The sequence below is a fragment of the Carcharodon carcharias genome, chromosome 8 (assembly GCF_017639515.1).
Source record: "Carcharodon carcharias isolate sCarCar2 chromosome 8, sCarCar2.pri, whole genome shotgun sequence".
Lineage (NCBI taxonomy): Eukaryota > Metazoa > Chordata > Chondrichthyes > Lamniformes > Lamnidae > Carcharodon > Carcharodon carcharias.
The window spans coordinates 151,176,779-151,194,259 of record NC_054474.1 but is presented as its reverse complement, the minus strand read 5'-3'; the positions used below and the strand labels follow the sequence as shown (position 1 = coordinate 151,194,259).

General features: G+C 45.8%; 1 protein-coding gene across 1 annotated transcript in view; it reads right to left on the bottom strand.

The window, feature by feature from the left end:
- The window catches only part of nup214 (nucleoporin 214), a 121,892-nt gene that overhangs the window by 84,958 nt on the left and 19,453 nt on the right, over nt 1-17,481 (bottom strand). Inside the window, exons 8-17 of the mRNA XM_041194465.1 lie at nt 16,535-16,641; nt 14,501-14,567; nt 13,566-13,692; nt 12,280-12,438; nt 10,087-10,378; nt 9,187-9,284; nt 8,116-8,180; nt 6,630-6,725; nt 4,417-4,566; nt 192-350 (exon numbers count right to left, since the gene is read on the bottom strand). Coding sequence (XP_041050399.1) covers nt 192-350; nt 4,417-4,566; nt 6,630-6,725; nt 8,116-8,180; nt 9,187-9,284; nt 10,087-10,378; nt 12,280-12,438; nt 13,566-13,692; nt 14,501-14,567; nt 16,535-16,641 — 1,320 coding nt within the window. The remainder of the gene's footprint in view (nt 1-191; nt 351-4,416; nt 4,567-6,629; nt 6,726-8,115; nt 8,181-9,186; nt 9,285-10,086; nt 10,379-12,279; nt 12,439-13,565; nt 13,693-14,500; nt 14,568-16,534; nt 16,642-17,481) is intronic.

Below are 17,481 nucleotides of genomic sequence, written 5' to 3'. Positions count from 1 at the left end.
TCTCCATCTCCATTCTGCTCTTTTGCCAACTTGATAAATTCCTTTCCCTGTTTCAATTCAATCTGCCTGATTGTTGATAAGGGTCTTGAATAGTTGCCAATTGAACCCGGGTAATTCATCAGTTAGACTTGCCTTGATGGGCTCAGTGCAATATGATTATCTGAAGCCATGAGCACAAACCAGCAACGTACCTTAAGTTGTGCTTCGCTCTTTGGGTCAAGGGGTTTTCTACGAAGTAGCTGAAGGTAATTCTTGTCAATGCTTCGTTCATTATGTGTAGTTGCATCTTCTACAGCAGCAAATCCTTCCAACATCACAGTCTTCAGAATGCCGATTTCTTCATGCAGAGTCTAGTAGGATGGGGTGGGAATAAAGAATGCAAAAATAAAATCAAACATTAGCATAAAAGCCACTGCCAACTAAAAGAATTCTTCTCATAAAGAGACATCTTTACATCCAAGTGTCCTCTAATGATATTCCTCAATAAATTGTCTTAGTAATAATAGCACAGAAAATAGGTAGCAAGGGCACAGTAGAATTACTCTTCCACACTAGCCAATCTGAGGAAGGAACTCCTATATGGAGCTGAGTGCAGATCAGTCCCGAAGCCAGAATCCTGCTGTACCACTTGACCCAGTCCCATGCCCCCAATTCTTGACCAAGACCCTGCCCACCCAGACTTTACTGCCTTCCACCTCCTCAGGTTGAACTTTGCACAGTTCTGGCCTTCACTCTATAAAAAGGAAATTAACGCATGGCAGACAGTGCAGCTAAGATTGACAGGGATAGCATCAGAACAGCCATAAGGAAAGATTGAACAAATCTGTGACATTTCTTTCTTCAAAAAAGAGAGGACTTAGAGGAGATCTGGTGGAGGCCTTTAAAATTATGAACAGGTTCAACAGGGTAGACCTGAAGGAAACGTTTCCACTGGCAGGAAAAAAATAGGGGCATAAATACAAGAAAGACTCAGACATTTACAGCACAGGAGGTTGTCATTCGGCCCATCCTGTCCATGCCGGCCAACAAAGATCTGACTACATTAATCTAATTTTCCAGTGCTTAGCCCATAGTCCTGGAGGCTATGGCAACACAAGTGAATATCTAAATACTTCTTAAACGTTACAAGTGTTTCTGACTCAACCAGCCTTGCAGCCAGTGAGTTCCAGACTCCCACCACCCTCTGGGTGAAAAAAATTCTCCTCAACTCCTCTCTTAGCCTTCTACCTCTTACCTTAAATCTATGCCCCCTGGTTATTGACCCTTTACTAATGGCAGATGGAATTTAACCCTGAAAAGTGTGAGGTGATTCACTTTGGAAGGAGTAATTTGACAAGGAAGTATTCCCAATGAATGGCATGACACTAAGAAGTTCTGAGGGACAAAGGGACCTTGACGTGTGTGTCCATGGATCTCTGATGGCAGAGCAGCATGTTAGTGGGGTGGTAAAAAAGGCTTATGGGACACTTGCCTTTATCAATCGAGGCATAGATTACAAAAGTAGGGAGATCATGTTGGAGTTGTATAGAACCTTGGTGAGGCCACAGCTGGAGTACTGTGTGCAGTTCTGGTCACCACATTATAGGAAGGATGTGTTTGCACTGGAGAGGGTGCAGGAGATTCACCAGGATGTTGCCTGGGATGAAACATTTAAGTTATGAAGAAAGGTTGGATAGACTTGGGTTGTTTTTATTGGAGCAGAGAAGACTGAGAGGCGACCTGATCAAGGTGTACAAGATTATGAGGGGCATGGACAGGGTGGATAGGGGGCAGCTGCTCCCCTTTGTTGAAGGGTCAGTCATGAGGGGACACAAGTTCAAGGTGAGGGGCAGGAGGTTTAGGGGGGGATGTGAGGAAAAACTTTTTTACCCAGAGGGTGGTGACGGTCTGGAATGCGCTGCCTGGGAGGGTGGTGGAGGCGGGTTGCCTCACACCCTTTAAAAAGTACCTGGATGAGCACTTGGCACGTCATAACATTCAAGGCTATGGGCCAAGTGCTGGTAAATGGGATTAGGTAGGTAAGTCAAGTGTTTCTCGCGTGTCGGTGCAGACTCAATGGGCTGAAGGGTCTCTTCTTCACTGTGAGATTCTGTGAAAAATGCCTTCCTATCTACTATGCCCCTCAATCTTATACACCTCTATCAGGTCCCCTCTCAACCTTCAATGCTCCAAGGAAAACAACCCAGCCTATCCAATCTTTCCTCATAGCTCAGACCCTCCAGCCAGGCAGCATCCTGGTAAATCTCCTCTGCACCCTCTCCAGTGCAATCACATCCTTCCTCTAATGTGGTGACCAGAACTGCACGCAGTACTCCAGTTGTGGCCCAACCAGCATTTTACACAGTTCCAGCATAATCTCCCTGCTCTTGCATTCTATGCCTTGGCTAATAAAGGCAAGTATCCCATATGCCTTCTTAACCACCTTATCTACCTGCCCTTCTACCTTCAGGGATCTGTGAATATGCACACCAAGGTCCCTCTGATCTTCAGTACATTCCAGAGTCCTATCATTCATAATGTAATCCTTTGCCTTGTTAGGCCTCCCCAAGTACATTACCTCACACTTTTCCAGGCTGAATTCAATTTGCCACTGCTTTGCCCACCTGACCAGTACATTGATATCCTCCTGCTGTTTACGACCATCCTCATTATTTCCCACCCTACCAATTTTTGTGTCATCCGTGAACTTCTTGACCATACCTCCTCCATTTAGGTCCAAATCATTTATATACACCACAAACAGCAAAGGCCCAAGGACCAAGCCCTGCGGAACTCCACTGGAAAGACTTCTAGTCACAGAAACATCCCTCTACCATCAGCCTCTGCTTCCTGTCCCTCAGCCAATTTTGGATCTAACATGCCATTCTGCTTTGGATCCCATGGGCTCTTACTTTCTTGACCAGTCTGCCATGAGGGACCTTATCAAAAGCCTTGCTAAAGTCCATGCAGACCACATCAAATGCAAATCACATTAAACCCTCATTGACACTCCTGGTTACCTCCTCAAAGAATTCATTCAAATTTGTCAAACACGACCTGCCCTTAACAAATTCTTGCTGACTATCCCTGATTTATCTGTGTCTCTCCCAAGTGCAGATAACTTCTGTCCCTAGAATTCTTCCTAGTAATTTCCCCACCACCGTGGTTCGACTGCCAGGCCTGTAATTTCCTGGTCTATCACTTCCTCCCATTTTTATTATAGTTACTAATAAACCTAATATCTTTACTGACTGGTCAAAATGTGGAACTCACCACCAGAGGAAGCAGATGAGGCAAAAAGCTTTTGACGCTTTCAAAAAGAAGTCAGGTAAGTGCATGAGAGAAAAAGGAGTTGGAAGATATGTTGAAAGGCTGAGATGAGGTGGCAGGAGACTGGTGTGGAGAGTAAGTACCAGCATAGACTAGTTGGACAGGATTGCCTGTTTCTGTGCTGTATATTCTATGTAATTCTGTCAGCAATCTCTGGCCCATTGTTCCAAGTTAAAGGCTAATACAAAAGCAAAATACTGCAGATGCTGGAAATCTGAAATTAAAAAAGAGAGCTGTAAGTACTCAGCAGGTCAGGCAGTACCTGTGAACAGAGAAACACGAGTTAACGTTTCAGGCCAAGATGACCTTTTCAACAGAACAGTCAACATTAACTCTGTTTCTCTCTCCACAGATGCTGCCTGACCAACTGAGTATTTCCAGCCCTTTTGTTTTTGTTCCACGTTAAGGGTTGGACTGGGAGACAGGAGGAGATGTGCCAGTTCGGGAAATTTGAAACTGTGCAGTTCACAGCGTGTGAGCAACAAGTGTCCAGCAGCTTCCACCCTTTACAAGGAACCCTGTCTTCTGGAGTGCATTAGCTCCTTACCACCCACAGGTTAACAATCAGAGACATTAAACAGAGAGTAAAGGAGTGCAACAAATTAAGAAAAAATGCTGGAAAAACTCAGCAAGTCAGGCAGCATCTATGGAGAGGGAAAGCCAAGACTGATTCTGATGGAAGGTCGACCTGAAACTTTAACTCTGTTTCTCTCCCCTCTTGGGGCTAGCAGGCCTGCTGAGTATTTCACACACTGTTTTTATTTCCGATTTCCAGCATGCACAGTATTTTTGATTTTGTTCAGAGCAATTATAGTAATTTCACTTAAATGAGATGTAATGGTCTTAATGAACTTCCCAGAATAGCTACCAAGTTTCACACACTGTGTGAGAGAAGCTTTTGTAATCAACTTCTATGGTGATAGAATATAGTTACTGTTAATTGCCTGATCAAACAGTTGCCTACCAAAGGTGTGGGTGGGGGGAACTGTACTACATAATAGGATTACACTTCCCCACTGATTGCCCAACTCTCACCCTGGCATGACCTTAGCTCTCCAGCTCCTCCCCTTTGATAACAAATTATCCTGAGCTGAGCTCTCCACTTGCCTCAGTTATCTCCTTGATTTCGAACAGAAAGGTCTGCAGTGACTGCGCGTCATACCGCAGGTGGGACATCTCCTTGGCGCTGCCAACCTCAAAGTTGGAACGTGCCGTGCGAGCCTTCAAATCGTCAAGTTCCTTCTGAAAGAGAGCAATCTGTGCAAAATACACAGCGTGTTAGTGTTCCAGAGGAGGCACTTCCCAAACCAAAAGTTACAACTGATTAAAAAAAAAAATCAAAATTTCCACAGCCCAGGACGGCCCAGTGACGTGTGATGTGCCATCGCTGTTGCACCGGAATATTTTCCTACACAGGAGACTATACCTTCAGCTGCCTAGGCCTAAAGTTTTGGAATTCCCTACCCAGGCCCCCCTTTCCTCCTTTAAAACCATCTCTTTCACCAAGCTTTTTTGGTCACCCATCCCAAGATCTCTTTAGGTAGCTCAGTGAAGCTTCTTGGGATGTTTTTTTGTTGTAGTTGTTCTAGCTGCTGCGTAAATACAAGTTGCAGTAATGCAGGGCAGCCAATTTGTATAAGCAAGATCCCACAAATAATATGACAACGAGGTGATCGTTTCGGTGATGCTGGTTCAGGGGTAACTATTGGGCAGGACACAGGGTGGGGGGCTCCCAGCTCCTCTTCAAATGCTTCCATGGGATCTTTTGGACTGATCAGGCAACCAGGTTACACGGTCCAGCAGGGTGGAAACTCAGATCACATGTTACAGCCGGCAATGCTGGGAGATCAGCTAGGGGCGAACTGAATAATAAAAATAACAGGTGTCAGCTGTAGCTCAGTGGCTAATAACAACGACAGTTCATCAGAGGTTTATGGGCTCAAACCCCACTCCAGAGACATGGGCACATGACACAGATTGACACTCCAGTGTAATACTGAGGGAACATCATGCTGCCGGGGGCTCTGTACTGAGGGAGCCGCCGCGCTGCCGGGGGCTCGGGTACTGAGGGAGGCATGCTGCCGGGGGCTCGGGTACTGAGGGAGGCATGCTGCCGGGGGCTCGGTACTGAGGGAACAACCGCGCTGCCAGGGGCTCGGTACTGAGGGTGCTGCTGCGCTGCCGGGGGCTCGGTACTGAGGGAGCCGCCGCGCTGCCGGGTGGTCAGAACTGAGGGAGCCGCACATTCTTAAAGGCAATGTTGAGGGAGGGCTGTACTGTTAGAGGTGCTGTCTATCAGTTGACATATTAACCCAATGTTTCATTTGCCCTCTCGGAGAGATACAAAAGATCCTATGGTATTATTCTGAACAGCAGCAGGGGGTTTTACTCCAGTGTCATTGCCAATATTTATCACATGGCCAACATCAGAAACTGCTCGTTACAGCATGGCAGTTTGCAGGATCTTGCTGTGCACAAATCATCGTTTCTTACATTATAGCAGTGACTACACTTCAAAAAGTACTTCATTGGCTGTAAAAGGTTTTACGGTGTCCTGTTGAAGGCACTATATTAATGTTCGTTCTTATAAAACACTAGAACAATTCATTTTAACAACTAACAACAACTTGTATTTCTACAGCGCCTTTAACATGGTAAAACATCCCAAATTACTTCACAAAGGGTGTTGAATAAAATCTGTCACAGAACCACACGGAGACATTAGCGCAGGTGACCAAAAGCATGGTCAAAAGGTTAGGTTTTAGGGAGAAGAGTGGAGGAGGAGAGAGAGGTGGAGAGATTTAGGGAGGGAATTTCTAAGTTTAGGGCCCAGGCAGCTGAAGGCAAGGCTGTCCACAGTACAGCGATGAAAATCGAGGACGTGCAAGAGATCAGAATTGAAGGAATATAGGGGTCTCAAAAGATGGTAGGGCTGAGGGAGGTTGCAGAGATAGGGAGGGTCAAGCCCATGCAGAGATTAGAAAACAAGGATGCGAATTATAAAACTGAGGTGTTGTCAAACCGGGAACCAATGTAGGTTAACGAATCAGGACGATAGGTAAATGGCTCTTTGTGTGAGTTAGTTACAAAGCTTTATGTTCGAATGACAAAGTTGCTGAATTGGCTATGTGGCTGAGCTTGTTCAGCCATTTTCTCAGCTGACGAACACTGGGGTCATGGAGTCCAAAATGCTGGGCAGTCAGCAGCTGACGAAGGTGAAACACTACAAGCGGACCGATACTGAAACATTAACTGATTAGTTGCTTTAGTTCCTGTTGAATGGAGGTTTTCACCAGATATTTCATGCTCTCTGCTCTCACCTCCTCCATGATTCCCACCATGACGGGGTCTAAGGTTGGATACTGTTGCAGTTGTTTCTCCAAATCAGATACGGACAGTTCCAAGGAGGCGGAGGTCTGAAAAGAAAAGACCAACATCTACCACAAAATATTTAGATTCATAACGAACTGGTGTTAATATTGTGTAAATTGTCTTGTTACAGTTAAGGATAACAGGTGGAGCGCATTGATTGTTTTAAATATCTTCAACACATATAAAGAGGGACTGGGCACTACGTGCGTTGGTGGATGTCCAGCTCGTGGCCAAAGCCATCCATGATCTTAAAACTGTAGTGCTCGGACCTGACAGCACTCGTGGTGTCAAGGGAGCTCAAGCGAACAGTGGACTTCTGTCTGAACAGAACCCCCTTCAGGCGGAATTGCACACTGGTCCAGAGTCCTGACACCTCCCTCGGGAGCTGCAAGCCCACAAATTGAGCAGTCTCGTGGAAATTCCCTCATTCAGCACAGGGAGGTTTCCTGTGTGGCCTGCTGCTGCACACCCTCCACTTCCTTGCTTTCCTCCATTGTCAGGGCACACCCTGGCGTTCTGTTCTACCATCTGACAGCAGGGGAGGTCCCAGTGGAGGGCTCCCTACATGCGAGTCTTCCCTTTCTCCATTGGGGACCTGGCGTGGAGGGTGCACTGCCACATAATCGTAGGTTAAGGTGGTTCACGGACTTTCGAGCTGCATCTGTTTTCTACGGCCAAGGGGAGTCCATGTTCCATGTTTATGTAGAGTACATATGTAGAGTGCCCAAGGTTGCAGCCCCTTTTTTGTTATTTGAAGGAGCTGCTCTTCAATTTTTGGGTGCACTTCAGCCCCACGCTCCTATCTTTTCTCACCCCATGCAGAGGGGAGTGGGGGGGGAGGAGGAGGACCACCTTGTAAGCCTTCTCCTGGGCCTGGCCAAAGTGGCTATCAACAGGTCCAGACAGCGGGCCATCGAGGGTGCAGTCCGACTTGACTGCTTGCCCCTCTCCCGCAGCTATGTTCGCTGCCAGGTGGCCCTGGAGAGGGAGCACAAGGTGTCCACAGGTACGCTAGAGGCCTTCCACGACATGTAGGCACCATGGGGGCTGGGGGTACTAGCTCCTCCTGACCACCCTCCTCACTGGCCCCCTGCAAAAAACGGAGGGAAAACACCTCTCAGAAAACATCTGGAGAATCCTCGTTTCCCCTGGTCTACCCAGTTTCTCCCTGTGTGGAAGTGGCATGTACAATCCCAAGGTCTGCCAGAGAGCTGGCTTGCTGTGGGATCTCGCTCTAGATTGGCAGCACTCAGAAATCCCAGGCTCTTCCCACCTTTGGAACTGCCCAGCTGAGTGGGTCAGAGCAAACTTGCAAGAAACACCCGTCCCTTTGCTTAAATCTGTTTTTTTTAAAGCAACATGACCCTGCTCATCAGGTGATCCCCAAAGGCAGCGATTCTGTGTCATGATGACTGGTGTTACCCAAACTCTTACCTGGGTAGGGCAAGTCTTGGGAACAGGAAAGGCTGCAGTGGAGCCCAATAAACTTCGAGCATCGACTACATGAAGAAAGAAAGAAATAAAATTAACAACAGTAATGGTTTTCAAATTTGAGTTTTCTTCCATTCCCCAGCACCCTCACCACTCCCATCTCCCCACCAAGTCCAACTGGCTTCCACACCCCTCCAGACACCACTCCAAAAGAGAGCGCCACATGGAAATTATCCCACAGGCCCAGGACATACAGCTTGCTTCTTCACCGTGAAAGGGGTCAGACGGGCCGGGTCGTTAGGGCAGAGCCTGATTTCTAAACTCCTCAGTCGAGAAATAAAAAGCATCAAGTGTGAGGTTCAGTCGATGCGCACCAACAATAGGCAATTTACCCTGTCAAGTTTATATTCAGCTTCCTGGTGGTGAGGCACAGGCAACAGAGGCAGGCCGGGTGGATGAGAGGGGGAGGCCAGAGACCGGCCGGGTGGATGAGAGGGGGAGGCCAGAGACCGGCCGCATAGATGAGAGGGGGAGGCCAGAGACCGGCCAGGTGGATTAGAGGGGGAGGCCAGAGACCGGCCGGGTGGATGGAGGGGGGAGGCCAGAGACCGGCCAGGTGGATGAAGAGGGAGGCCAGAGACCGGCCGGGTGGATGAAGAGGGAGGCCAGAGACAGGCCGGGTGGATGAAGAGGGAGGCCAGAGACCGGCCGGGTGGATGGAGGGGGGAGGCCAGAGACCGGCCGGGTGGATGAAGGGGGAGGCCAGAGACCGGCCGGGTGGATGAAGAGGGAGGCCAGAGACAGGCCGGGTGAATGAGGGGGGAGGCCAGAGACCGGCCAGGTGGATGAGGGGGGTTGGGGGGAGTGGAGGCCAGAGATGTGCAGCAGGTGGGCAAGGGAGAGAGGAGGAGGCCAGAGGCAGGTAGGGAGGGTGGTGTTAGCAGAGGTGTGATCAAGGCTGAAACAGAGGTTGCTTGGGGGAGAAAGAAAGGAACATTGCAAGAAAGAATAAATGTTCTGACTTTCAATATCTAAAAGCAGGTTTCAATAAAATAGTATTTTCAGTTGCAGAACCTGGGTGTGAGCTGCGTACTTCTCCAGGGTGTGCTTGCTGCTCTGCTTCAACAGCTGATTCGGTCTCACTGGCTGATGTTGTTCCTGCTTCCAAGAACCTACAAAGCAGAGCAACTCCATCACTACTGCACACAGCAGGCATGATATATCATCCAAATAGCCTGGAAAGCAACCAGAACCATTAAATATCAAAGCACAGAATCCGAACAGACCATTCATCCCATCACTTTATGCAGACGTGTGGTCCACTCCATCGGGAATTTTGCCCAACCCACTTAATCACCAGAGGGCCAAGGTCTGCATGAACGTTAAAATAACAGGAAGATGTTGAGGAGGTGGGGAGAAAAATCTCAACAGGTCTGGCAGCATCCATGCAGAGACAAACAGAACTAACATTTCAGGTTGATGACTTTTTGGTCAGATAAATTAAAGTTCACCACTCTGCAATGCCAAGGAAACAATATTATGCACCCAATGCAACTTACAAATTTCAGAGCCCAAGTTGAAAGTCAACTGCCTTCAAATGATACTGGCCACCAAGTAGCTGAGCTTGTGTCTAAGGATATCATGGTTGGGTATTGAAGATTAACGAGTATATAATTCAGGTGTTTAAGCTGGTTAAAGGAATTGTGGGGTAAAGAGAAAAATTATGATGAAAGGTCACCAGCCTGAAAAGTTAACTCTTTTTCCCTCTCTAAAGACGCTGCCAGACCTGCTGAGTATTTCCAGCATTTTCTGTTTTTATTACAGAAGGATAAGGGGAGATGAAGAGGGGTGGGGGCAGGCTCATGTGGAGCATAACCATTGGCATGGACCAGCTGGCCTCAATGTTTGTTTCTGTGCTGTGAAGTTTGATGCAATTCCACGAGATTGATGGGAACAGTATTGAACAGGACTTACCTAACAAATTTGGCAGATGTTGCTGGACTGAGCCTCGATCCCATTGGGGCGCCGACTAGTTGGCTGTCAGTTGAAGAACCAGACTCAATTCTACCTTCGGAACTTGCAGGACTTTTTAGAGGTGGACTCTGGACTGGTCCCCTTTGAAAGGGGGGTAAAGCAGGCAGGATCACTGGTAAAACAGTGGGGCGAAATGAAGGAGGAGGATGTATGGCCACCGCAGAGTCCTGTGGCGACACTGTTGCAGCACGAGATGGCACCAACAGCGAGGAAGCAGGTATCGATGTCTGAGCTGGAAGGTAAGGCCAAATGTTAGTGATAAGCTCCTCAACATAAACTATATTACACTTTTTCCAAGAAAAGCAGTTATTACATAAAATCAAGCAAGCACTGGTTGAATACAACATCAGAATTCTTCCAACAGGAGCATGTGAGAAACTATTTGGTCGGTTAGTCAATGGGTTAATAGAGTCCTGGGGCAAAGAAAGAGGCCACTTGGCCCATTATGCCTGTGCTGGTTCTTTGAAAGAGCTATCCATTTAGTCTCAGCCCCTGTCTTTTCCTTCATAAGCCCGTCAAGTGCTTTTTCCAACCTTCATCCAATTCCCATTTAAGGATGACTGAATCTGCTTCCACTATCCCTTCATGCAGCACATTGTGCAGTACAAGCACCAGGGGACACAATATAGAAGCCAGGGGTCTCCCATTTAAGACAGAAATGAGAAGAATTTTTTTCTCTGAGGATCATGAGTCTTTGGAACTCTCTTCCCCGGGCAGCAGTGAATGCAGGGTCAATGAATATTTTTAAGGCAGAGGTTGATTAGATTCTTGACTAACAAGGGAGTCAAAGTTATCAGAGGTAGGCAGGAAAGTGGAGTTGAGGCTACATTCAAATCAGCCATGATCTTATTGAATGGTGGAGCAGGCTCAAGGAGCCAAATGGCCTACTCCTGCTCCTAATTTGTATGTTTGTACATTGTAGATCGGAATGAACAGCACCAGTTGTCTCCAATCTGTGTTCTCTGGTTACTGATCCATGTGCCAACAATATAGTTTTTTCTCATTTACTTATTCAAGAGCCCTCATTATTTTGGGCACCTCAAGTAACTCTTCCCTTAACCCTTTCGGCTCTCAGCAGAACAGATTCAACTTCACCAGTCTCTCCACATAACTGAATTTCCTGTTACCATTCTAATAAATCTCCTCCGCAACCTAAGACCTTGACATACACGGTAAGTTAATCATGCATCCTGAATAAGCAAGCTTCAGATGCTTGAGCAGAATACTTTGTATGCTGGAAATCGTAAATAAAAACAGTAAATGCTGGAAATGATCAAAGGTCTGGGCAGCAGCCGTGGAGAGAGGAACAGGATGCTTTTTATACACTAGTTGAATGGTATTGTCAGCACTCAGTGGATAGCACGCCCACCACTCAGTCAGGAGGTTGTGCGTTCATTCCCACTTCACAGACCTGAGCACAAAATCCAGACTGGCGTTTCAATGCAGTACTGGGGAGCACAGCGCCGCCAGAGGTGCTGCCATTTCAATGAGATGTTAATCCAAAGCCCCCTATTCCCTCTAAGGTGGCTGTAAAAGATCCTATGGCACTATTCAAAGAGGAGCAGGGTGGTTTCCCCATGCCCTGGCACATATTTACCCCTCAACCGATATCATTAAAAACAGATGGTGTGGACTATAACAATTTGTGGGACCTTCCTGTGGGCAAGCAAACCAGTTGACGGTATCCCTCATTACAACAATGACTACACTTTAAAAGTACTTGATTGTCTGTGAAGCTCTGGAGATAAATATTGGCTAGGACATCTGGAAGAATACCCCTGCTCCTCTTCAAAATAGAGCTGTGGGATCTTTTACATCCACCTGAAATGGCAGATGGGGGCCTTAGTTTAACATCTCTTTTGAAAGACAACACCTTTGACAGTGCGGCACTCCTTCGGTAGTGCGCCAGGAGTGTCAGCTTGGAGTAAGGGAACAAGTCGCTGGAGTGGGGATTGAACCCATTATAAACAGAGATGGAAGCAATGTCAATTGCAGCTCTTAAAAAGGAATAGGACCAAGTGAACAGTTCTTTCAGAGTCAGCACAGCTGCAAATGGGTCAAATGGCCCTCTTCTATGCTTAGAAAGCTATGATCCTATGTAGTTCTTCTGCTATATGTAGGTGTAACCCATACCCGGTTTAGGTTCTCTCTCCCCTTCAAGCCTTGGGCATCGTGGGGGTTTCATCCCTGTCTTCACTCCAGGTATCGAGTTGAGCATGTAGAATGGACAAAGAACTCCATCGGTTGAGAGCAACATTAAGATAGGACAAGGAGGGAAAACCTTCTCACTGCCTGCAAAAAGAGCAAATGAATTTCATTTAAGATGGTTAAAAAAAACATCCAATGAATTGAAGATTATTACCAAGCAAAGAGTTTGTTCAATTCTATGTTGGCTTCATTCTGAATTAATTAAACTGATTCCATGGTGCATATAATTATCAAATACGCAGGCGAAGAGGAATCTCAGCTCATGTGTGCTTTCCCTGCACACTTAGGGTAGTCATTTCCTTCCCAATAAACACACATTTATATTTGCTACCCTTCACATACAACAACTTATATTTATATAGCAGCTTTAACACAGTAAAACATCACTAGACACTTCACCTGAGTATTCTGAAGCAAAATTAGACTCCAAGTCACACAAGACAGTGATAACTCTGGTCAAAGAGTCAGATTTTAAGGAGCATCTTCAAGGCAGAAAGTGAAGTAAAGAGACGGAAAGGTTTACGGAGTGAATTCCGGAGCTTAGGGCCTTGATAGCTGAAGGGAAAACCACCAATGGTGGAACAATTAAAATTGAGGGTTCTCAAGAGGGATTTTGAAGGGTTTTGGGGATGGAGAAGGTTACAGAAATAGGGAGGGACAAGACCATTGAGGCATTGAACAACAAAATTAAGAATGTTAAAATCATTGTAATACTTATTTCCTAACCATGACAATTTTTTCATACCTCCACCACTGACAGAGCACATCATAAGCTAACAAAGGCAGTTCCAGTTGTAAAAATGGACGCAGGAATCAAAAAGATATAAAAACAAGAACAAACAAATTACTGCAAAATGGGAGACAGAATTCTCTCAGCACGTATGGCTCAGTGGCTCACACTATCACCTCAAAATCAGATTTCAAGTCATACCTCTGGGACTTGAGCACAAAATCCAGGCTGACACTCCCAGTACCAGTACTGAAGGAATGCAGCACTGTCGGGAGGTGGCACCTTCTGGATAAAGTGTTAAACCAAGACCTCACATGCCCTCTCGGGTTAGAGGTAAATAATCCCATGGCCACTGTTTATAAGGGGTGCAGAGTTGTTTTCTCCAGTATGCCCCGTCAACGGGTAGGGTTAACGACAGGTAATCACACATGGATAAGTACATCCCAAATATCAATTTATAAACCAAGAGTGAAACGCTCACCTATGGTGACTGATTGCTGATTGGTGAGATCGACTCCAACACCAACTGGCATGGTGTCATCACTGTTCTCAGTCACAGGAAATTCTGCTCGAGCTGCATCCTCCAGGACCCAAAGCTCCCAGCTGGCCTACATGAGAAGCAAAAAATGTTCAGAGATTTGTATTAAATTTACAGCATAGAAGCGGCCCATCGAGACCATGGCTTATGTTCCTCAAGAACCTCTCACTCCCATTTTATCTAACCCTCAACAGCATAACGTTCTATTCCTTTTTTCCCCTCATGTTTTCCCCTCAACTGCATCAATGCCATTTGCCTCAACCTCTGCACTTGGTAGCGAGTTCCACATTCTTACCACTCTTTCTGGATAAAGAAGTTTCTGCTGAATTCTCTATGGATTTATTAGTGACTATCTGATATTTATGGCCCCTCGCTTTGGTTTCCCCAACAACTAAAGGCATTGTCTCCTTGTCTACCCAATCAAGTCCCTTCATAATTTTAAAGGTCTCTATCAAGTCACCCATCAGCCTTCTCCTTTATACAAAAAAAAGAGCCTCAGTCTGTTTAGTCTTTGCTGGTAGGTGTAACCCATCAGTTCTGGTGTCGTCTCTGTAAATCTTTTTCTGCACCTTCTCCAGTGCCTCTGTATCCTTCCTATAATAGGGAGACGACGACTGTTCACACAGTGTTGCAGGAGTGGTCTAGACAAGGCTCAATACAAGTTTGATATAATTCCTCTGCCTGTAGATATTAACCCCTGTGCTTTGTTTATTGGCCTTATTAACCTACATTGCTACCATTAGAGTTTGGCCATCTGTGGCCTGGATCAAATATCTACAGTGGCAACACACTTCAAATAGCCACATTTCCAGCCGCTTTTCATATTAATGGATAGATTATCTCCATTTAAAAATACCTTTGAAAATCAGTGGTGTTACCTTGTCTGGTTGTCGAGCAACAATGCTGACTTCAATGGATGCTGCTGATGAGGCCAGGATGAGATCCCTGTAAATAATACAGCATGAATTGGATACAGCAGTCAGTCAGCATCTCTAAGCCAAATTCTAGACATTAAGCCTCAAACCTTAATGTTCTTCTATTCTGTGAATACTTCATGACAAACTAATGTTTTGATTAACAACTGCTTTAGAGCGAGTTCCTTTATGGTACACACATGTACACAAGCAGTGAGGATATGCTAATGTTGTTTAATTTATTAAGAACAGCTCAGTAACTTGTTCACAACTTAAATGCAGGTGAGGCCAACATGACACGACACAGTACATTTCTCAGTGAATTAGTTTTTAATGAGACAGACTGAATAATTCACAGGCCAAACGAACCACAGGTTAGTCAAACTCGGAAATGGATTTTACACAAGAGATGCTCAATATTCTATCGGATGTATGGCACAGAAATGGCCATTGGGTCCCAACCAGTCCATTTTGCCTGAGCTTTTTGAATGGTCCAGCTGTTTTAAAAAAAAGAATTTGCATTTATACGCCACCTTTCATGATCTCAAGGCATCCCAAAGTGCTTTACCACCAATAAACTATTTCCCTGTTGAAATGTGGGAATTGCCGCAACCAATTTGCACACAGCAAGCTCCCTCAAATAATGAGATAATAACCAGATAATCTGTTTTAGTGATGTTGATTGAGGGATAAATATTGGTCTGAACACAGGGAGGACTAACTTGCTCTTCTTCAAAACAATGCCTTGGGATCTTTTGCATCTTGCTGAGAGAGCAGCGAAGCCTCAGCTGAAAGTGCCTCTGACAGTGCAGGGCTCCCTTAGTACTGCATTGAGAATGTCAGGCTGAATTCTGTGCAAAGTATCTAGAGTGGACCCCAACACACAACCTGACTCCGAGATGAGAGTGCCACCCACTGAACCACAACTGGTTGGAAGGTAGCAGGTTCAATCTCTGAGTCAGCCGATTTCATCCAGGACTGTGGCAAAGGGGTGGCAAACAACTGTAGCCCTGCAAATTTTCTCTCTTCTGATAATTATCCAATTCCCTTTTGAAAGCTATAACTGAATCTGTCTCTACCACACACTCAGGCAGTGCATTCCAGATCCTAAGCACTCACTACATAAAAAGATTTTCCTCATGTCGCCTTTCCTTCTTTTGGCATTTGTTTTAAATCTGTCCCCTCTGATCCTCCCACCCATGAGAACAGTTGCTCTCTAGCTACTCTATGCAGACCCTTCATGATTTTTAAAACCTCAATAAAATCTCCTCTTAACCATTGTTTCTCTAAGGAGAACAGGCCCAGCTTCTCCAATCTATGTAACTGAAGTCCCTCATTGCTGTAACCATTCAGGCAAATCATTATGCATCCTTGACAATGCCTTCACCTCCTTCTTAGTGCGGTGCCCAGAATTGATGCAAGGCTCCAGCTGAGACGGAACAATTGGTTTATAAAGTTTCATCATATCTTCCTTGCTTTCATACTCTATGCCTCTATTTATAAAGCCCAGGATTCCGTTTGTCCTTTTAACCACTTTCTCAACCTGTCTTGCCACCTTTAACAATTTTTGCACCTATACCCTCAGGTCCATCTGTTCCTGCACTGTCTTAGAAGTGTAACCTCTAATTTATGTTGCCTTTCCCCATTCTTCCTACCAAAATGAATCAATTCATACTTCTCTGCATTAAATTTCATCTACCACACACCCACCCGATCAACCAGTCTGTCTCCTCTTGAAATCTGTCACTATCCTTTTCACAGTTCCCAGATGGTGATTCAGCAAAGCCTGAACATGTGGATGCCAGGGGATGTCAAGAGTCAAGCTCTGCTATGATGCTCCCAGTGAAAAAAGAAAACAATTTAGGGACAAGTGAACCAGTTGCGCCCCAGGTTTTTGGATGAAGAATCCAAACCACAAGGTACGATTTACGCACTGGATCTCATCAATTTTGCCGCTTACTATACACACTGTGAATGAAAGCTGTACTCTTAACGCACCAGTTCTCAAGGTATTGCAGGTAGTAATGGTGCTGCCTCTCCGTAGACACTCCAAAACACAAGTCATTAAAATTCAAGAACTGGTCCTCTCGTTTCTCATCCTTTTTCTGAAAAAAAAATTCACTTGTTCTCTTATGGTGAAAGTCTAAATATTTTCACATTGAACTGTATAGATGACACAGCTAGATAGAACGGACATTCAATTCCTGGAGACATTTCAGGATGGCAATGGTCAATTCTTAAAAGAAAAATCCATCCATAGTTTAAGACCGACATTCCTTGTTAAACAGCCATCTTCCTTGGGAATAGACCAAATGTTCCTTTAATTTGCTTTGAAATCCCTCCGCAGCCTCAACCCTCATTTTCCCTGCAATCCCAGCCCATTTCTCATATCCCTGCTAAATATTCCGCCAGGTTTTTCACAATGGCCCAGATGGTTAAAGAAAGAACAAACTCGCATTCAGATAGCCCCTTTCAAGACCTGTCTCTACAAGAGCAGGTCAGAGACTGGGAATCCAGTGCTGAGTAACTCACCTCCTGACTCCCCAAAGCCTGTCCATCATCTACGAGGAACAAGTCAGGAATGTGATGGAATACTCCCCACTTGCCTGGATGAGTGCAGCTCAAGTAGCTCGACACCAACCAGGACAAAGCAGCCCGCTTCAACATTCACTCCCTCCACCTCTGATGCACAGTGGCAGCAGCGTGTACCATCTACAAGATGCAGTGCAGAAGCTCACCAAGGCTCCTTTGACAGCATCTTCCAAACTTACGACCACACCCACCTAGAAGGACAAGGGCAGCAGATGCATGGAAACACCACCACCTAGAAATTCCCCTCCAACCTGCTCACCATTCTGACTTGGAAATATATCGCTGTTCCTTCACTGTCGCTGGGTCAAAATCCTGGAATTCCCTTCCTAACAGCACAGTGGATGTACCTACAC